The sequence below is a fragment of the Trichoderma harzianum genome (assembly GCF_003025095.1).
Source record: "Trichoderma harzianum CBS 226.95 unplaced genomic scaffold M431scaffold_8, whole genome shotgun sequence".
Taxonomy (NCBI): Eukaryota; Fungi; Ascomycota; class Sordariomycetes; order Hypocreales; family Hypocreaceae; genus Trichoderma; species Trichoderma harzianum.
Genome location: NW_020209256.1, coordinates 700,362 through 722,348, shown reverse-complemented (window position 1 = coordinate 722,348; position 21,987 = coordinate 700,362). Strand labels below are relative to the sequence as shown.

At 49.6% G+C, this 21,987-nt stretch overlaps 3 protein-coding genes across 3 annotated transcripts; 2 read left to right on the top strand and 1 right to left on the bottom strand.

Moving 5' to 3' along the window:
- Nucleotides 1–511: 511 nt before the first annotated feature.
- On the top strand, nt 512–990 carry M431DRAFT_88553 (hypothetical protein; the record flags this gene model as incomplete). The annotated part of the gene is made up of 4 exons (XM_024923918.1): nt 512–529; nt 627–733; nt 795–811; nt 887–990. 4 exons carry the CDS (start codon nt 512–514, stop codon nt 988–990), a joined length of 246 nt encoding a protein of 81 aa, XP_024772938.1.
- A 9,321-nt stretch (nt 991–10,311) lies between these two features.
- Nucleotides 10,312–17,873, bottom strand: M431DRAFT_521432 (hypothetical protein; the record flags this gene model as incomplete). The annotated part of the gene is made up of 5 exons (XM_024920467.1): nt 10,312–16,515; nt 16,584–16,707; nt 16,765–16,975; nt 17,027–17,335; nt 17,383–17,873. The coding sequence occupies 5 exons, from the start codon at nt 17,871–17,873 to the stop codon at nt 10,502–10,504; spliced, it is 7,149 nt and encodes a 2,382-aa protein (XP_024772937.1). The 3' UTR covers nt 10,312–10,501.
- A 1,778-nt stretch (nt 17,874–19,651) lies between these two features.
- Nucleotides 19,652–21,842, top strand: M431DRAFT_496558 (hypothetical protein; the record flags this gene model as incomplete). Its single annotated transcript, XM_024917508.1, has 6 exons — nt 19,652–19,688; nt 19,754–20,001; nt 20,095–20,374; nt 20,460–20,642; nt 21,249–21,448; nt 21,507–21,842. 6 exons carry the CDS (start codon nt 19,652–19,654, stop codon nt 21,840–21,842), a joined length of 1,284 nt encoding a protein of 427 aa, XP_024772936.1.
- Between the last annotated feature and the right edge of the window lie 145 nt (nt 21,843–21,987).

Below are 21,987 nucleotides of genomic sequence, written 5' to 3'. Positions count from 1 at the left end.
TTGGACTTGGACACACCTTTGCGGCTTCACACCCCTCCCCCCAGACGTCAGGGCAAGGACCCATGGATGGCAACACTTTTTTTGCTGGGCAAACAGTTGAACTAGTGTCGTAGCACAACTAGTTTAGAGGGGTGGGCGCCTGGCATTTGCTTTGCTGCTCCGGTACCTTCACGCCTCTCTGATTCTAACAACTCTGGAGGGCGGGCCACCACTTGTAGTTAATAAGACAGCTCGGCATCGATGCCCGTCATGGGAATCCCGGAGACCTGGGCAGGTAAATGCGTCCCTGTTTTGACGGCTAGCCATATAAACGTTGGCCTCCCCCCGCCGTCTGCAAGCTGCTGCATTGGGCTTCATTCACGACTGCGACTAATACGTTCTCCATCAACCTCCATCTATCTTGCCTATCCAATCTCTTGACCTCTTCCACCACCGTGACAAAGACACCGGCCTCTCTCTCCATCGATACGACGCAAACCCCATCACACCTCGAACAACCTTTATAGCAACCATGTGCAACTACATCTACGTACGGCCTACCCACCACCATCTTTCTTAATTCATCCCCTCGATGCTGGGATCAGGAATCAAGACAATGCTAACATAAAATTCTCCGCCACTTACAGAAGGAGCTGAAATGCCAGCACCACTACCACCTGGTAGAATCCTGGTGCCCCAAGTATATTGCGACTGAGCGACGATGCACTCCTACCATTGTCAGCAAACAGTACTGGTAAGTACTTCGGAAGCTGAACATCCTGACCGCATCACAATGCTAACATATTGACTGGTAGGGGTGACGATATCTGCGGTATGCTCTTGCTTTATCACCAACATGGTGACCGACTTGCATCGATTGGACATTGACTAACATGACTATCAACAGCTGCCTGCCGTGAACGCCAGCAACCCAGCAACCACCCTTGGGCGAAGCTCATCCGCAGGCCGGAATCTCGAGCCGCTCCGCACGCAACGGTTCCTGCTCGATAAATGAATCATCTACAAGCTCAAGCTCAAGAGAGCTGGCAGACATATAACATTATGCTTAGCATTTTGAGCTTCCCCAAGCTCTCTCTGCGCAAAGCATGCATATCAAAGATTGGGACATGGAAAAAAATTTGCATGGATTGGGCCGCCACCACTTCGGTGTGCACAGAGCGGTGCCCGAACAGAAATCAGACTTGATGCATACGGCCGAAAGAGGTGACACGCTCTTCTTTTATTGATTGGACGGAAAATGGGAATCGAAATTTGGGCACAAACACACACTCGCACAACACTCACACACACATACACACACACACACACAAAACCGCAAACCACCAAAAAAAAGCCATAATCGACACAAGACGGCATTGGGACGGGAATGGCTTATACTCTCCCCCAGGTGCGAACCTGGTTCATTTAGCTCATCTGTTTCGGAGTTTCACTAAGCACGCATTCTCCGCTGGGATTTTTTTCTTTTTTATTTCCTTTTTGTTTTTTGTCCTTTTATTTCGCTTGTACTCTCAGGACGGAACTACGGGCGCAAAGCTATTTGGACGCATCAGCTGCAATTTGGCTGAGCTGCATCAGCCTCTTTACATGCAAAGAGGAGGAGTTTTCTATTTTATTTTGGGCAAGGGATAATGGGAACAAAACACTGCAATTGGCAGTGCAAAGGCACGGAAATGTCATCTTGGCAATAAACGCCACGGTATCACGGCATGACAACAAAAAACCGGTTCTGCGAGACCAAAAAAACGGACAGACTGGACTTTGTGTCGGATCACCGCATGAGGCATCAAACCGAATATGGCATCAAACGGGTGGTTCTCGGCTATGCTTCGAACATAAGCCAGACCATCACGGGGCCTGTCCGAAAGGGGGACAGGCCTCTTTTTGTTTTGGGAAAGGATTTAGAAAAAGGGAACATTTGAAAAATGTATGATAGAAGGATATCTTTGTTTGGGCAAACATGTTATGGGCGTCTTTTTTTTTTCTTGTTTGGAAATCTATCTGGACAGCTTCCCGAAAAGTCGGGACCGTGGCTGCGCTTTGGCATATTTTAGGAGTACTATGACTTTTGAGGTACCTATATGTACTTTTGTTGGATGGGAATATTGATCAGTCCGCCAGAGAGCAGGGCATGATTTGTTTTTTGCCTCATTTTTTTTTTCTACTTCTTGGGTAGCGTCTGGCCGTTGTGGTTCTTTGAGCTTGAAGTCACAGGCCAGTTTCAACAGGTACAATAAAGTATAACTACTATGAGATAAACTCAAGGGTGCCTCCGAATTCATGCTGTCTCGTCTCATCTCGTGTTAGTCGGTCCATCAAGGCTGAGACATGCGCCATCCGGGTGCTCGTGAGCCTCTCAAACGGTGTGTACGAGACACATGGCGCAACGCAGCCGCCGGCCAATTTACAAGTACCACAATCCTCTTGCATCGGAGCCTGGTCTCACAAAAGGCTTTTACGATACGATGGCGCATCTGCACTTGGCCCACCTCATCTCATTCAGCTCTTCACCGGCCCCATATGCCAGGTTGCTAGGCTCGGCTATAGCCACCTTTGATGGCCAGAATACTCTAGTTGTACGACGGCAACGCCATGTGTGTTTGCTTATTACTAAACATGCCTACCGTCGCATAAAACACGGATTCATTGTTCGTTTCTTATTGAATGCCGAGTTGAAGCTCAGCTGAGCTCAGCCACTGTAAGAGAGAACGAGAGGGGCGTGTTGTTGTTGGGCTGACTTAATCTTGCCTTTTGCAGTGCGCCGCGGGGAGACGACGGGGATGTGCATAACGAGGCGTCATTTTCTGCCTCTTTGTGGAACTTGAGTGTGTTGGTGAGGTGGTACTCGGATCTGATTTGGGGTGAATGATGCTGTGGCGTCTTCTCCGTCGTGTTGAATCTAACCAAGATGTTGTTTATTGTTGATGTTGGTGTTGGTGTTGATGTTGCACAGGTAACACAGTAGAGTCTCTGCGCTGGCATCATCGGTTGGTTCGCGAAGATCGGAGACTTAATTGCCCTTTCTCGAGTTGCCCTGGCGGTAATTGGACAGCTGCCCCATAGCGGCAATGGAATGCTTCAAGTTGTGTTGCATTGCAGCCATCAAAGACTAACCCCAGATATTGGGTGCCCCTGATACGACTTTCCTGTCCGTTGTCACATTGCACAGAAGTTGACCTGTCATAACATCTCGCACGTCGTCTCCGCGCTTTCATCTTTCTGTTCCCCTCATGTTATGCGGTGGCACACCCCCTCTTTCAGCCAGGCTTTCCATCCAATCAGCGCTCGAAAGCGCATGACCGCCAATTATCTTGCGTCTTCTTCTTTTCTTTTTGTCCCTTCCGAAGTCACGCAAACAGCTCACATGTCGGTCTAAATCGTAGTCGGAGCAAATGAGAGGAGAGACAGAGGAAGCGGCAGAGACAAGTCGGATCCTCGCTTGGTGTAAGCCTCCAATTGAACAAGCCATGTCTTCATCGTCACCGTCAGTGAAACCTCATGCGACTGACGGCCAAGTTCATTGGCGAAGGACATGCCCGTGCTCTCTTGCTTCCTTCAATTTCTCCCTGCATCTTTAGCGAGTGCATGATACCACCATCTATCTCCAGCGTCAACTGTAAAGCCTCAACGGCACACTGGCTCACACTCTGCCAGGTACTGTATCCCCGAAATACCGTGTCCCGCCCAGCGACCTTGGTAACTCCGTCCTCTGTAGCCGAGCATTTATTGCCTTCGCTGGGCAAAAGCGCGCTCATGACGCATTTCTGCTTGCCCCTGTGCGGCTAGCTAACACGCGCTTAGCTGTGAAGAGACAAAACTACGCCTCGGCCTCTGAATTGCGTCGGCCCCCAGTGTGAATTAGTTTCGCTGCCTGCCTGGAAACGAGTCGGAAACAAATATGATGGAAAAGGGAAAATGAGCCTTTTCTGCGCCCAATGGCTGCTATGCTAGTACGGGTACTACAGACTGGTGGCCGCATAAGCGTCCGCTTCCTAAAAAGTCCTACGATATGGAGGTGGAGAGCCACCAAGTACGATTACATGTTAGCTGATGGGCAGAAGGATCGCATCGGACACATTCCGCATCGGAATAATTGATCAAGAGCAGGGTAATACAAGACTAACAAAGAGGAAGAGGTGTAGTACCAGCGGCGGTGGTGTTGCAAGATGGTCACTACCTGTGTTACTTGGCCTATCGGACTTCCGCGGGCCCGGACTTTACAATACGAAGCCTGCAATCGCCAGGCCGCCGCTGCTTGAGCGAATGCTAACGCAAAAGGTATGCATATTTCACGCCTCGTCTAGTAAGGACCCTATTCTAGTAGGGGCCCTATAGTATTCTAGGGTGGCAGTGAATCAGCGCACGGCATTCGCTTTCACTTTCACCGTATTCCACTTAGTCTACGTGGCTCGGGCAGGGGGGAGTATTTTGAGCTCTTACGAGTGCTGCCTGTGCTTCCAACTGTTCAACACCGCATTATTCCCTTTGCCAAGAGCATACTCCCCAGAGCAGATCCAACTCCAAACGAGCACCCCGTGCCATTCAGCTCCTGCCAAGACGAAATCCCAACCTAGCCCGGGGTACTATTCCACGAAAACAGTTAATGCCTTTAACTTGATATGACAATGGTGTAATAGTTATAGTAGTATGTCGGAGCCAGCTCCGTACCTCCCTATTGCAGAAACCTCCCTATTGCAGAAACCTCCCTATTGAAGTTGGCTTCATGCACTCCGCGTCAACGGCCTACCCTATGATATACCAGGTATACAAAGAATGGCGTTGGCAGCCTTGCAAGACCTAACTGCTTATGAACTTGCTTTGGAAAGGGGAAAAGCATCAAAGTTTGTTATGCGAAATTAACTATTAGCTTTGCCACATACTCGTAGGCTGCAGGAGTGTACAGATACTCCGAGCTCCGTTCTTCTCCGTGCTCATGGGCTCGAGCTCTACGCAAGGACATGATTTACACTAACCCATACTCCAAATAGCCGTATCATTAAAATTGTCGCTCATCACCGAAGCAATACGCGAGTTCCCCATGGGCAATGCAGTCATCAACTGGGCTAACTGAACCAACAACCCAACACACTCGCAACCAACTTCCAAGCAAAGCAGAGGGAAAACGCGTATTTGCCTCCATACCTATCCTTGGAAGCGCAAGGGCCACGTCAGCTCTAGGCGTTAAACGGTCCCTGTTCAGGTGAATCAAAATTATAGAGCAATGAGGAGGAAGAATGCGGACAACACACAGCCTTTTGAGGCGCCTCGCTTCCGAACTGCCGGTAAGGCTGCTGTTGGCTATCTTCGAGTTGCGGGTGAGTGTTTTGCCGTTGCTGGCACTAGTTTCGAATTGATGAGAATTTTTTTCTTTTCTTTTCTCACCCCTTCATGTGTAACTGATTGATTGATCATTGAGATTTACTCTTACCAACACAAGAACGTGAGAAAGAATGCGTCATGTGCGTCATGGACAGAATACCTTACCCAACAGCCGGTTGATGAGCTGTCAGAAGCTTGATGTGGTCTTGTTCCGGTACCTACATAAGACCGCATCCGATCATCTGCACAATCGCGATAAAATCCCCCAGCCCTATCGGATGTGGGGAGTCTACAAGAAGCCTTACGCCTAGCACCTTCATGCACACACTTGCATTCCTGCTAGCTCTGCAACAGGGCTTCAAACAAATACACGAACTAGGGGACCCAATTCCCGTCACTGGTTGCTGATGTGAGCCGGCATCTTTGCGCCGTGAATCCCGGGGAGATGTATGAAGCATCAAATGTGCACGCCCATGCTGTTAGCATATCTCTTGCTGCCAGGACCACTATCCGGCTTTGCGGAGTTGCATACCGTCGGCTCCGATTGCAAGATGGCCCCCTGATACTGACAGGACACGCACATGCGTATCATCCCTGTGTCTCCTGCGTCCACCAAACTCTTGTGATATCGAGCACGGAGTGCATACATACTACGTCGCTAGTACATGCACATCACATGCTAAGGGGTGGGACTAATACATTATCAGTTTTGTGCATAGGTAGGGATCGGATCCTCGACACTCCAGGCCCTCTTTGAAGCGAAAATACCGTCTGCTAAACGAAGATGTGTTCTCGTATCAACACTGATCTCGTTCCGTATGCCCTGATCAACAAATTATCATCCCATCTTTCATGCGGTGGGATCCGCTCTCCCGCATATCGCTACGAGCATGTGACCAATGTCTGATGTGTTCCTGAGTGGCGATACCCTCAGATTTGCCAATGACACATTTCCCTGCTGTGTCGATCCGCCCATCAACGTCAATCTTGCGTCTGTACAGTCTTGACAGCTTCCCAGGTTGGTCATGATTACACTAGCCTCGAGAGTGCTGCAACTAATGACTCTTCTGATACGCTAACATCATTAAACATGGCGCCACAAAGCTGCTTGCCGCTCGTTTCGTGAATGCGACTCGTCACTATTCACAGTCCGGAGTGACGGGAGCCAAAAAAAAGGGTTACAGCCATCTCCACAGCCGCCATCCGCGCTTCGTCCGCGCCTCGTCCGCCTCGCTGCAGACGTTCCGATTGGTGTGCTCGCAAAATGTCAACGGGCTCTTAAAACTCAGGGCGAGTTCTAGAGCAGGTTGGCGCCTTTCGCCGGCTGGGGCGTATTACGGCGGCTTGATTCGATTCTTCATCGTGCTATTTACGATCAAGTTTCGGTGCTGCGGAAGCGATGCAAATTACGCGGCGGCATCGCACCGCACTTGGATGCCAGTCAGCGGCTTTTGCCCGGGACGTGCTGTAGGATTTACTCGACAGATCCTGGGAAATCCCGTGAGCATCTGCTCATGCAAGTATCTGCGAGGACCCCTGGCTCATGCTCACCGTGTTCGTCGCCATGGTTCAATGTTCCGAATGTATTGCTGTACGTGTACTCGTACGCACACGTTCTCAAAAAACTTGCTTTTCCCCTGCTTATTCGTTCATGAACCCCTGATGCGCCCTACGGGTCCAACTTGTCATTGATTCCCTTCTTCTTTAGACCCTGTGGTGCTTGTTGATTCGACTTTCCGGAGCATGACGGGATTAATTTTCACTAATTCTAACCTGTTTTACAGTATGTGCCAATGAGAGCAAAGGGTGTGTAGTAGTCCCAGGATTTACGTGCTGCTATACTACACGCCCTGGTCCTTGGCCATCACCGTCGACGTTACCTTCATCTTCTGCCCAGTATCTCGATCCAGATTTGGGCCAACAGAAGGGAGGCTGTATGCATACTGTATGCACGCGTATCCACCAAGCCAGGGGTAAGAAGAGAACGGCGATGTGCTGCGGAGGAAGCTAAATTCCGCTCTCTGATCGGCCAACTCCAAAGGCCAAAGGTCGCCACGAGATCTTTAATCCGGTCGCGGGTAACACTACGATGTGCGAATGGCCTGATTTTGATGCCATCAGTATACACTATAAGGTCCCTTGCGCGAAGGAGTCGCAGAAGGGCGACGTTCTGGACAGATTCATCGACGCTTCCTTCGGCAGTCTAACTGCAATCGTCGTGGAGCTTCTCTCCTGTTGGTTGTCCCAGACTCGTGTTTCTGCTGCAGGGCGCCATCTTCGTCACAACTCACAATGGCCGATTCATTGGGAAGTCATCAATATCGGCAGCCCTTCTTCTTCAACACTGACCCGATCGGGCAAAGACGTTGAAACGACCATGTTTGACCTTGCAGCGGAACAGGCAGCAAGTTTCGAGGGCGACCAACAGGCTAAAGAGCTTCAGTAACGGGGCGGCGGGGGGCGGAGAGAAGGCAGCGGTCCGAAGCCCGAATGTGCGGGTATCCGTGATATGTAAGTATGGCGGCGAGGCGAAGACAAGGACAAAACACGGACCATGCGCACGGATACGAGTCTGGATATGCGCAAGACGGGGCTTCATTTTACGCATTTACGAGGCAGCGAGTCGTATCCCCTTGTGATTTGCGGACGGCGTGCAAATTGCAGGTAGAGAGACTGGCGAACGTAAGCCCTTGGTCGGGCAATTGTCAGCATCTTGCTTTAAAGCCGACGCTGGACCCGAGAATTTGGTTCATCTGATGCCCTCTGGTCCCCGGCCTGTTCGCCGACGTTGACAAACCCTCAGGTGATTCTTGCCAGATACGGAGCATTCGCAAAAGGGTGCGTTCTTTTCTTGTCTACGCGAGACCTTTGGGGTGTAGCCCTGATGTCTTACTAGCATGTACTAGAAGAAGTAGGTTTTGAGGGTTTATTAGGATAAAATCAGACAGGCGTCTAACGGCGTCGGAAGGATTCGAAGCGAATATCGCGTCGTTTTCCTGAAAGAGCAATACGTCGTCTGAGTGGTGTTGGTAGTATGTAAACGCCGTTGACCAAGACATCCTACTGCTACCATACTGCACATGATTTTGCTACCAACAAGCGAGCTGGAGGTACTCTAGCACTTCGTAGTGGTAATTAAAATGACGCCTAGGTGTGGGTTTACGTTGGCCATGGGATCATTGGGGCTATTTGCTGAGCGGGCGCTGGATCGTAGCCGACAAACGATGAAGCCAATGACGGGCCGTTCAACTCAAAACAGCACACACGCAGGCAGATGGCTGCTTCATACGGTACGTTATCGGTAGTTGGCCGGTCCGTCTGGTCCCCATGGTTTCCGTCTTTGTTTGCAGAGTAGGACTGCCATCGGGCTCTAGTCTTTTCGAACGTCGGCCTTCTACGGAGAACCCCTTCCTTGTTACGGTCCGGCACCCAGGTACGTATGACCCTAAATAGGGATGAGTTACGACAATGGGCTATGCAATCTTTGTCATGCTCATACTCGTAATCTTGCCCATCACATTTTCATGACGAGTTGAATAATGAGAGATGATGGAAACACGTTGGGGTCCGCAGAACTGACCAACCTTCCAGAAAACCCCGCTAGATGTTTTAACAGTAGAAGATGGACAGAAAAACGCCCCAAAACTGTCACGGGCGATATGACAGGTGTTAGTGGTCGGCGTGGAAACACTCTGACTCGCTAGGGGCGGGTAATGGAATTCAAAGGGTACTAGAGCAAACGGTCAAACGGTGTTGCCGCTGGGGCGTTTTTCCAATGGTTTGCGACTTGGTCTAGCAGCGTCGAGCGTCGGTTTAGCAGTATTGGGCTTGGTCGTCTCAGTTTCAGAGACTCTGTGCTGCGGAACTCCGCGGGTGTAATCTCCAAGCCGAGTATGATGAGTACGAGTACTGCTTGTATTATCAGCTATGTATGCTAATTAAAGAGGCGGCAGGCAGGAAAACGCCTTACGGAGTAGACAACGCATTGTTTCGGTGTCTCATCGAATATTATGAGCCCGCACTCTTTTGCTTCCACCGCTTGTTCGTATGCCACTGTCTGCAGCACGAGGAGAGTAATGCAAAGTCAGCATCAGCTGCGACCATAGTTAGCCCATATCCAAGTCCTCGTAATACATATATTCAGGGCTGTCCATCAAGGTAGTCGTATCTTACCCCGTAGATTGTATCGTAGCCCTACAGCACCCCATGGCTGTATGGCCACGGAGTCAGCTCCGTAGCGAGCGGCCTTTGCGAGCGGCGGTTGTCGTCTACCGCGTCGAAATCCTGTGTAACACGCGCCTCCCTGGTTCCTTCACGAACTAGTAGCCCTCACCAGTTCACCATTGCCCATTTCGTGGGGCGGATCCGTCAACTCTGTACCCCTGACTGCGATCGCGGGCTTCTCGCGACGCGAGCATGTGGAGATTGTCACTCCCTCGCATTAACAACGAGTAAGCCAGCTTACCAACTTGCAATATGTTAAATCGCAGACTACTTTAACCGGATAGCTGGGTGTGTGATCATATGACTAGAATGGGCAACGATGCAAGGGCACACGCATGGGGAATCGTCCAAGTTAGATTAAGGTGCTGGGTGGTAGACTTCTTGCACAATGCCTATAATTTGGTACGGAGGCAATGGACGTAGTATTCATGCATTTAGGCTTAGCTGATTTGTATATCCGTCGGGTTGAGGAAATAGCATTTTGATGCCTACCTCTTCTTGTTCTAGTGATGATGTGAAAACTGACTTCCGTCGTGGATACTTGTCCCAGTACAATACGTGTCAGAAGTTCAACATCAGTTACATGAATGCACCAACCCAAGATTCTCAGGGGCTTCAATGTAATCTCCCCCCATCACCAAGCAAAAAGAATGCGGAATACTCCGATATTTTGTAGCAACTAGAAGGAGAAGTTTATCCCAAAGCCTGCGATGCATTGCCACAGTTACACCTGGCGCTACCCTGGAGAATGAAGGCCTCGAGACAAATGAGCAGATACATAATCTTTTCATAGGAAATAATAACTATGCTGGGGGAAAATACAGAGATCTGTCCGTCGTATTATGAGCCATGTTCAGAGAAGCCTTTGAAGCGTATAACCTTAGACCAAGAAATACAGAACCCACCTCTAAGTTCAATATCGAGGCTTTTGGCTATACCTTCGCTTTTCCACGCACTCCTTTTAATTTGCCCAGCTGGCAATTAGTTTTCCTTCGACAAATTCCGCTAGTGTCTGCAGAGATTTCTGAGGACTGACAATATCAAGAAATGGTACATCAATCTTGAAAGTGTTAAAGAACCAGGTCCTAAACTCTGCAGCAAGCATACTATCAACACCAAAGGATGGGAGAGGAGCACGATCATCCACCGCATCTAGCTGCATTAGAATCAAGTTGCTGAAACGCTTCTTAGTGAGGCGCAAGATTGCATCCAGCATCGTAGGCGCACTGGCTTCGGGCATCAACATAGATAGAGCGTTGGCTGGAACGTCTTTGACCCATTCAGCAGCGGCAAGCAGCAGACCAACATCTGCGCCTTTTCCTTCTTCCTTAGCATCTTTCTCCGAGAGTAAAGATGCAGCAAGGATGGAGGTGCGAGACTCGTCCATGACGCCGTTGTTCACCTCGAATCCTTGAGCCATCAACTTGCGCACACCATAGGACTCTAAGCCGGTCAGGATATGAGCAGAGTCACTGGCCATGGGCACCCCACGAATAAATTCGGCGTCGCTGCCAGGACCGGATATGCCGTAGTCCAAGATTTGAAGAAACTCGTCCTCATTGAGCGGTTGGATACCCTTGCGGAGCAGCATGGCTTCAATCTCGGGATTCTCATGAAGATAGCCAACCTCTGATATCATACCAAGCCCAACTGATACAGCAGGTTTGCCTTGAGAACGGCGCCACCTGGCAAAAGAGTCGAGGAAACCATTGGCAGCACAGTAGTTACTCTCTGTGGCGGTACCGCAGCTACCAGAAATGGATGAAGTCAAAAGGAAGAAGTCCAGATCAGCATCATGGCCCTTTAGAGCATTGTGTAAGTTCCAGGACCCTCTCCACTTGGGTTGGATACCAGTGTGCCATGATTTATTGGTCATGACAGAGAACAAAGCTTCACTAAGGCCCATGGCCGCTTGGACAACACCACCAATGGGACCCTCTTTGGCACAAGCTGCGACAGCTTCACGAACTTGATCTTCATTGGACACATCTCCGCGGACAACTGTGACGCTGGCCCCGGCATATCGAAGACGGTTCACTAGCTCAGAAGCACTGGGCTTATCACATCCCGAGCGCCCAAGGAAACAGAACTTGCGGGCACCACGAGCCATCATCCAGCGACTGAGACTGCGGCCAAGACCACCAAGACATCCAACGAGCAAGTAAGTCTTTTCAGGATCAAACACGAACTGATACGACGCTGGCACGACTTGCACAAGGCTTTTGGGATTCTCCATTGAAATGACAACTTTGCCCACTCGATCCTTGTTACCAAAGTATCGATAAGCGTGACCAATCTCAGCGACGTCAAAGGTTGTGATGGGAGAGGCCTTGATGATCCCTGCGCGGTACATCTCAATCACTTCGGCAGTGTAGCCGTAGACGACGTCCTGGTAATAGCTATCTTCTGCATAGAAAAACTCAGACAGATCAAAGGCAGTAAAGGTCGCATTCTTCAAGAAGACGCGCATGTCAAGTTTTCCTGCGTCGATGAGTTCACGTTTACCAATCTCAACAAAGCGCCCAAAAGGAGCGATGCAGGACCAAGAGGCATGCATCAAGTCACCGACGAGGGAGTTGACAATGACATTGACACCTCGACCGCCAGTAGCAGCTACGATGTCCTCCATGAAAGAGGCATTGCGGGAGTTGAAGATGTTTTCGGTTGGCACGCCCATCTCTTTGACGAGATATTCGCGTTTCGACTGTGAGCCGACCGTTGCAAAGACTGTAGCACTCATATGCTTGGCCAGGGTGATGGCTGCAAGACCAAAGGCACCGGCGCCAGAGTGAATCAAGATGGACTCGCCAGCGCGAAGATGAGCTCGGTCGCGGAGAGCAACGAGAGCAGTGCAGTAAACAGTGAGAAGAGTAGGCAAGACTGTAAACTCCTCCGCCGGTAGCATCTTGTGGACTGCCTGCACAGGAACTCGCTCAGTTGTCCCGAAATGATTGGGAACAAATCCAGCCACACGATCTCCCACCTTGAGGTGCTTGATATCAGGCCCAATAGCCGATATGACACCTCCAAAGTCTAGGGCAGTTGTAGCCGATCGTGTTTCGGCACGGCCATTGAGAGCGTAAACGTCCTTTGCATTGAGGCCAACAGCACGGAGATCGACATCCACGTAACCGGCTGGAGGTGATGTCTTGCGCTCTGAGATTTGCTGGAAGTGAATGGTATCGGTCATTCCAACTTGGCCGATAGACAGCTTGGCTGAGCCAACTTCTCCAAGAGGGACCAGCTTCATCGCCCCGGGAGTCATACGCTGTCTGAATAGAGCATTAAGTTCAATATCGGGGGCGAAGCGGCTGACATAAAGAATGCCATCTTTCTGGATGAACTCGTTGTCATCTGTGGCATATCGGAAAGTTAAGGCTGCTGAGATGCTGTTGCAAATGGAATCCAAAGCATTTGGCTTGGAGATATCAGCCCCGACATCCAAAACAGCGTATCGCAGCGCTGGCTGCTCTAACATCAGGGCTCGAGAGAGGCCATTAGACAAGGTAAGGTCTGGGTTGGGAGAAGATAGCATGTTTGCTCCCGTTAGCCACAAGAGGTCGCCGACGTTGTCTGTGATCTTGCGGAAACGGTCCATATCGTCGCTGCTGATGGTGGCAAGAAACTCGTGCTCCATCTCTAGGAGCGATATGCAAACAACCTGAGCGTTAAGATTAACGGTCTCGATGTTGTCAATGGTTATTGCTCTTAACTGCACAGCACTGGCATTCGTCTTGAGCTGAGTCGCCACCGCGGTTGCCAAAGAGTCGATGAAGGGAGAGGCCTCCTTGGGTTTGACGATGACCACTTCTTTTGTCTCCCAGCCTGTTTTCTTAGGGCTACTTACGGCGACGAGGGTCTCGTTCGGGAGTTCCAGAGCCACAAAGCTAGCAGCATTAAGGGCAGAAACAGCCTCTTTGGTCCTGCGAGTGATGATGATGCCATCACCAGAAACCAGTGAAGTAACCTCGTCTACAGCCTTTGCCCACATTTCTTTTGAAACAGAAAGATGAGGAATTAGAACAACATCGTAAAGAGCAGAGTTTTTGGTGTTGTTAACGACAATCTTGTTGTCGTCGCCAAGCCTTCCATCTTCCCATAACCTAAATCGCGGGAACGCAGTATCCTTGCCCAGTATTGACTGGCAATCCTTGGGTGTCCATTGGTGCTCTTTCCTTAGCTCCAATACACTCATGCGAGGAACCTTGTGACCAAAGAGATCAAGTAGAGCTGCAAACACAACGAGAGCCCCGTTATCGTTTAAATCATCTGACTGTTGAGACGCAAACGAAGAGATGTATTCTCGAATAGCGCTCTCGGAGCCTGGCTGGAGGCGCAACACATCAGGCTTCCATTGGACGCGAAGACATGGCTGGCGCTGAAGATAGATGCTAGTCTCAGGCTCAACTGGGGCTTTTCCAGTATACGCGTTCATTCTCAGATGAGGCATATCAATGGCTGGCGTACCATCTGGCAGCCTGAGGGTGAAAGCAACCGCCCGAGTCGAAAAGCCAGTCTTTTCCATGCGTGAGTGAATTCTGACCTCTTCATTACCCAGGCTGGCAGAGTCGCCTTGCGGAATTTGAATTGAGCACTTTGAAACGAAGACCGGAACGTAAGCTCGCAGTGTGTTGATGTTTCCAGCAGTGCCACCCATGATGGCTGCCTGGAAGCAAGCATCAATGGTGATGGGATGTATAGCATAAAACATGCCAGTGGCGACTGGAGAAGGAGGCTGCAGAAGCGTAGTTGCGATAGAATCCGTTGAGATTCGGTTGCCGTCAGTATGGAGACTGGTAAGTGACTGGAAAGTTGGACCAAAATTGAGTCCCTCTTCCTTTGCCTTGTTATACCAGCGGCTCATACCCCACACTTCGTGGCCATTATCCGAAATCATGACTGATCCATCCTTGGGTTTCATAGTCGACTCAGCCACTCGAATGCTACCCATGCAGTGCAGTGTGGCAACGCCGGATACCCAAGAGGAGATGGAAAACTCATACCAGTTGCCGGATGTGTTTGCGGTAGAGATTTTACGAGGAGACAGAATAGTATGAAGCTCGGTGTTGTCCGCCTCGGTATCGCTCTCATCAGGCACAACAAACGCTGCGCTAATATTTACATTCTCAAACTCAAAAGAAAAAGGGTCTCCAGCGACTAGCTGAGCTTTAATATCTCGAACTTGCGAGAGGGCTTCTATAGCCATCGCCATGTATGCTGCGCCTGGCAGGACAACCTGCGACTCGCCGAGCTTGTGATCACGTAGCCATGGCATCTCGGACATACGAGGGATGTTGCGCCAGCACCACTCAATGCCGTTGCCAGCAGTGGCCCGAGTCCCAAGGAGCTCGTGACGCACATGCTTCCGAAGACGATGCTCAACGCTGGCACGAGGCTCATGCCATGGCAGAGGCTTAGAATAATCCCAGGGATAAGAGGCGAGCGGTGGAGTAGGCAGCGCACGATATCGCGGGACATTGTTGATAGCGTACCAATCCAAGTTGTGACCATAGGAAAAGAGAGTACCCGCGAGCTTCTTTAAGCAGACGTAAGCATTCTCTTTTCTGACAAGTGTGGGAGAGTAGGGAATGGTATCTTTGTCGAGCTTGGCACTGGTTCGGATCTGTTGAATAGGACCTTTGAGAGCCGAATGGGGGCCAACTTCGATCAAGTGATATTTGTTACTGGTGATCATGTTGGTTAAGCCCGCGCTGAACTGAACTGGCTGCTCAAGGTTCTTCCGGAAATACGCTGCCATGTTTGTAGAAAGGTCAATAGTGCCAAGGGCATCAACTGAATGGCCAACAGTTGAGAACATCTTGGCTTCCATTTCATCGACCGTCTTGCTGGTGAAGTAAGGAGTAACCAGTGACTCGTATAAATCACCAATCTCAGCCATCATGTGGGAGTGGTAAGCACGGCCACCAGTTTCAAGCTTGCGAACAAATCTGCCCTCTTTTTGTAACTCAGCTTGAAGGGTATCAATGTCCTTGGCAGTGCCACTCAGAGTAACACTCTCAGGAGCATTTACACAAGCAACTCGCACTTCTTTCAGTCCAAGCTGCCCAATCAAGACGTTAGCACTATCCGGGGCGATTCCCACTGCCATCATGGTGCCGCGAGATTGTAGCTGGCCCACAGCAAAGCCTCGGAAATAGGCTGCTAGGATGGCCTCGGACGAAGTAAGTAGGCCGGCTGCGTAAGCTGCAGCAATCTCTCCAGAGGAGTGGCCAATAACAGCCGATGGGCCAACGCCCCAGCTTCGCAGTATATTGACAAGAGTAATCTGGATAGCTGTGCAAATTGGCTGGCTATGGGTAACATCGTTGATCTTGCTTGTAGCAGGCTTATCGAGAATTGTTTGCTCTAAAGTCCAAGATGGCTTGTATTCAGATGGCAGCCCCTGCAAAACCTCGTCGAGATCCCTAATGCTGGCTAGGAAGCCAAAATCTTGTTCAATGAGCTCTTTGGCCATGTTGGCATACTGTGCACCCTGGCCGGTGAAGACAAAGGCAATTGGCAGAGGCTGTGTGCCCGGGCTTGCCTTGTCAGCGACATCAGCCACCTCGATCAGCGTTGGCTGAGAGCTGGGGTTGGCGGAAGCGAGTAAATAGTCTCTGAGGCGCATCTTGGTATGTTGTTTACTCATAGCAGCAGCGAGCGGCTTCAAAGTGTTTACCTCAGACTTTTCCATCGCCTCAACAGCCTGTTTGCGGCGGGCTTCTAACGATTTGGTTGATGAGGCGGAAAAAGGGAGGACGAAAACCTGGTCCTTATCCGCTTCATAGGGATCTGAAAGTGTTCTAGTGATGGGAGAAGAGACCAGTGAGCCAACAAAATAGCTGTCAATGGACTCGAGGATAACATGGCCGTTCGCACCGCCGTAGCCGAAGGAGTTGACGCCGGCACGTCGAAGTGCTCTGGGCCATGCCTCAACCTCTGTCATTACCTTCATGTTACGCTCCTTTAGTTTTACTTTGACTCTCTGTTAGCAACTAAGTTTCGGTTGATCTATATGTATGACAAAGATAAAGACAACTTACACTTGGGGTTCAAGTTCTTCACACCGTATGTAGGTGGAATCACGCCATGCTCAAAAGCAAGAGCAACCTTGATAATAGACGTCAACCCGCTGGCGGCTTCACTATGGCCCATGTTTGTTTTGACCTTGGATGGGGTTCAATTAGCATATGTGTTAATAAAGAGCGAGTAGGGAGTACACACTGATCCGATTCTCAATGGTTCACCTTCGCGGCCCGCGAAGCAGGCCGCGATACCATCCACTTCTATAGGATCACCGACTGGAGTACCGGTGCCATGGCACTCGACGTAATCCGTATCAGAAAACGAAAGACCAGCATTTTCGTATGCCTTTCTAATGACCGCTGCCTGCATTTTGGCATCAGGGAGAGTAATACCGGGAGTCTTGCCATTTCTTCGCGCTATTAGTAAAAGGGCACTTAAGAACTCAATATGAGTGACTTACGCGTTAATTGCCGTTCCCCGAATAACTGCGTGTATCTTGCGGTCACTCTTCATCGCAGACGAAAGCCTCGTGATGTAGATGGCATTGAGCGCCTCTGCTCGAGCATAACCATCCGCCGAGGTGTCAAATGTGTGACAGGCCGAAGTTGGCGAAAGAAAGCCGCCCTTTGCTGTTCCAAAATGCTGCTCGGGAGATGTAATCAGATTGGCGCCTGCAACAATGGCAGCGTCGCAATCGCCATTCTTGATGGCATTCACAGCCTGGTGGAGAGCATAGATGGTGGATGAACAAGCGGTATCAAGAGTGAAACTAGCTAATTAGACTAGACACACAATCAGGTATGGGTATGAGCTTACCTTGGGCCATGGAGGTTAAACACATGGCTAATACGGTTCGACATGATAGATGTGCCGCCGCCCGTAGCCGCTAGTCGATGAACGTAGTCTGTATCTCGAGATTGCATGACCGAATAATCCACCGTAAAGTTGCCGACAAACACTGCCGTGTTGGAGCCAGAGACATCTTCCATAGATAGACCGGCGTTCTCAAAGCATTCATAGACGACTTCAAGCAGCTTTCGCTGCTGGGGATCCATGTAAGAAGCCTCAAGATTATTGATGCCGAAGAATGAAGGGTCAAACTTGCGGACATCTTCCTGGATAAAATACCCACCGTCAACGCTCATGGCACCAGCTCTGCTGCCATCTTTATGGTAGAAGCCCTCAATGTTGTACCTGTCCAGAGGCACAGTGCATTGGGCAGATTTCTTGTTATAAACATAGTCCCAAAGCCCCGATGGTGAGGTGATTCCACCAGGGAGATGGCAAGCTATGTACAAACAGGCCATGTTAGCACGCGAAACACGCATATGAGTTTTTTAAAAGGCTTACCCATGCCAACAATACATACTGTATTGTCTTCGATAGTGACATCACTGGAGGGCCCAGAAGTTTCTTGTATATCATCATTCAAGTAGGATGTCTCAGTAACGACAATAGCCTCCTTTGTATGACTGCGAAGCAACGACTCCGAGTCAGAGAGAGCGTCTAAAGTAGGCTCAAGAGTGAACATGATGAATAAATTGTGATGATAAAAGTGTTTCAAGTCTAATGTTATGGCTCAACAAGAAAGGGGCAAACAACCGCGATCGAAATTTGGCCTAGAGATCGGTCTACCACGAGAGATAATATCTTATTAAATAATTTCTTTCTGTGCTATACAGAAAAGTATAGATATGGACTAATACTATAGATACACACCTCTCCCTTTCGCTTGAAATGCTAAATGTGCTGAGGCGAAGGGCATACTTCGCCCACCCCTTCGTTTCTACAACGCCCCAAGATTCACAAGCTGAAGAAAAGCCGTCCATCATAAGGAGATTATGCAAAGGGGGAGATTCCGGGATCCTACAGACCAACAACTGTACTAAAAATTAACATGGTTCATCTCAAAGGATGACTTAAACATTGTGTTCGCTGTTGTCTGTATGTGGTATGCTAGGACCATACACCGAGCTATACGGATTGGATAGTTCAAAAGTCCAGAATCTCGTTGCCGTGTTCAGTCCACTACTTCATTCGGAGGACTAAGATGCATTTGCCTTTTCCAGAGGCGAGATACACCGACGCGAACAAACGAACGAGGCTGGTAAGCGCTATGGGTCTACTAGACGGACAACCCGTTTGAAGTACGCCATGTTGGCTAAATAATTCGAGCGAATGACAGAAGCTATCAGTCATAAGGCGTTCATAGGAACTAGCTTGTGGTGGACGCCCAAGTCCTTTCAACGGCGCTCGCTTTGGGTTACTCAAATGGGGTAATGCCATGTGCCTAATCCGGAAATCATGACCAACGATGTGTCTCAGGAATTACATTTGTATTGTGGGGGTTGACATTAACTTCACCCAAAAAGATCTAGATATGCAGCTTATGCGTGTCATACACGCGTTGTGTGACCCACGAAGCCGTTACGGATTCTCCGCCGTGAGATGACAGGAAGCCAGGCTTTCCCTGCTATGTAGCAGCGACTTTAGGAAAAGGAGTATATCGCTTTGCTAAATTTCGGTCTTGAGAGCTTGAAGTTTCTCTAATTTGTCCTCAAATCGGAATACGCCGAGGTATCCTTCTTGTTTCTCTGACTCGGAGCGTCCATCTTCCTTTTTAGGCTCGGACCGCCGGCGGTATTCAGCCATGTTATACACTGCAACTCAATAATGTCGAAGGTACAGACTCCGTGAACGATGAGTTAGAGGAATTCCCACAAGGTAATGCAACTCTGCTAGGCATACGGATAAAATATAGGTCTATTGGCTTCAAATTGTCACATATGCAAGATAACATTACTTAGCCAGGACAGATTTGTGGGAATCTGTATATTCAGTATCCTTCTAGAAGACCGGGCTTAAATTAGGGTGCAGCTATGAGTATATTTAATTGGCACAATTAGGTAGATATAGCATTAGATCAATGAACATTATCCTGCATACATGCATAAAGAGTCACGAGTATATTAGGCTCTCGTATGGCCGGCCTCGTGTACACGGACCTTGACTCTTTGTGTTATCTACGGCTGCGTTTTATTTCAAGCCCAATTTTTACTACGGTGTCTTTTAACTCTACCTAGGTATGGATATTAATGGCAACGCGTTCATTATGGGTGGTGGTAAGCGCAATCCTCAAATCGGAGCCCAACAAGGCTCTCCAACAACAATGCTAAAAGTACCAAAGGAAGCGGCATAGGGAGGGCATGTGCCCTCGGTCTGGCCAAAGATGGTGCTAAGGGTATTGTCATCGCGGACATGAATCTTGAAGCAGCAAGCCGCGTTGCCGCCGAATGTAGAGACATAGCCACCGCTATCAATTTCCGTGCCGAGTCGCTCAAAGTTGATGTTTCTCAGGAAGAGTCCGTGGCGGGGGCCACCAAGTACATGGTCGACACCTTCGAGAGAATTGACTACTGTATCAATTGCGCTGGGGTAAGTACAACTAGTCTTGTCTGTTATTCCGCAGATAGAGAGCCTCAATGGTAATGGTCCGATGCTCTAACCCGATGGGCTTATCTTTCACAGATTGGAGTCCAATTAGCACGAGACATATCGGAGGCAGACTTTAAGGAGTTTGGACGTTTTCTCCGGATTCATGTGGAAGGCACATTCTTGTTGGTTCGGAGCGTATCGGCCGCAATGCAGCTTCAAGACCTCAAGCCGATTGATCCTGCGAATCCGGGCCGAGGAGGGACTCGGGGCTCAATTGTGACTCTGGGATCTGGCAACTCGTTTGCTGCAGCTCCTCACTTGGTGCAATATACAGCCGCTAAGCATGCGGTGCTTGGTGTGACCAAGAATGCCGGTATGTAACATTCGGCCCCTGGGAAGAATTGCCTCATTTGGAAACCTCCTTGGTATTGACGTGGGGTTTTGTGCAAATCCTTCAGCCCTCGATAATGCAGCCCATGGGATCAGAGTCAATTGTGTCTGCCCCACGTGGGTGGAGACGCCCATGATCCAAAGCGCGCGAGACGGAGGTGTGGAAATAGACAGTTGGGTCAAGAGAATGGTTCCCTTGGGTCGTATCGCTACTGCGGAGGAGGTGGCGGACGCGGTGATCTTCTTCTGCAGTCCGAGATCGAGCTATGCAACGGGATGCGGATTCATCCTCGATGGAGGAACCACGCTTACTTGTCATGTCTAAGAGGGGTGGAGAATCATGCAGTTCTCGATTCTTGGCTTGTTTTGCAGCCAATCTAGTTGGTTGGGATTCTGGCTTCAGCCTCAGCCTCACCCTCTAGCCTCATGCAAGTCGATGAAAGTAGATCGAGATAATATAGTTGAATGGGCCCTGTCTAACAAGGGACTCTATGCTTGCACATAACGGCCCGATCCCGATTCTATCACACACCGAGCCGTTGAATGTCACCAATGCGTTATGGGGGTGGAGAACCATCCTTGTGTCAATGTCCAAACAGAGACATAGCTGCATTGCTCAATTGGTGGGAGTCAAGACTCCCTGCGTGGGAGCTATTTGCGAGCAAGGTGGCTATTTAATCGACTTCATTTTGCTCTGATTCATTAATAGAATTATTCGCCATTAGTTCTTATTTCTTCCTTACCGATTAAACTCTGTGAAACGGCAAATCAGACCGCAGCCATGACCGACCAACAGCAGAGCCCGCAGGAGTCTGAGCTTCTGCTCACAAGTGCTGGATATGTTAGCACTTTCCCAGCTCCCGGACTTCGTCGCACTGTCCGACACATCACAGGCCACAATGCCGAAGGCAAAGGTGTCTTCATCCAGACTGATTGTGGTGACCACCACCGTATCATTGGCAACGAGCAGGCTCTTGCCAACATCATCTACTCAACCAAGGAGACTCCTGTCGAAATGAATGGTGATGTTGATCTCAAGTATGCTAGAGAGAACGAAGTAAGTATTATTGCGATTGCGTATTATTGGGGATAGGCTACATACTGACACCTTGAAGCCTCCTTTGCATATTCACAATGGTTCTGTATGCCGCATGATTGACTTTGCTCCGGATGTTATTTCTCCCATGCACCGTGCCGTCTCACTTGACTATGGCATCGTAATTGAGGGTGAATTCAAGCTGATCCTCGACTCGGGCGAATCGCGAATCATGCATCAGGGAGATGTCAGTGTCCAGCGTGCCAGTGCCCATCAATGGCATAACATCACTGGGAATGGCACTTTGCCGGGCCGCATGATGTGGGTATTGCTCGATTGCAAGCCTATTGTGATCAATGGCCAGGAGCTGAAAGAGGAGCTGAATGAACTCCAGCCATACTACGAGGGCCGATGAACGCACTTGAGCGGTAGTTGCTTGATGCGTATAGTATTGGCACGTGTTCACTATAAAGTTGTTTCCATAGATATCGATTTCAATGAATTACGTTGATAAAGATACTGGGTATTGTAGGTCACTTACGTGCATTTCTGTGATAATT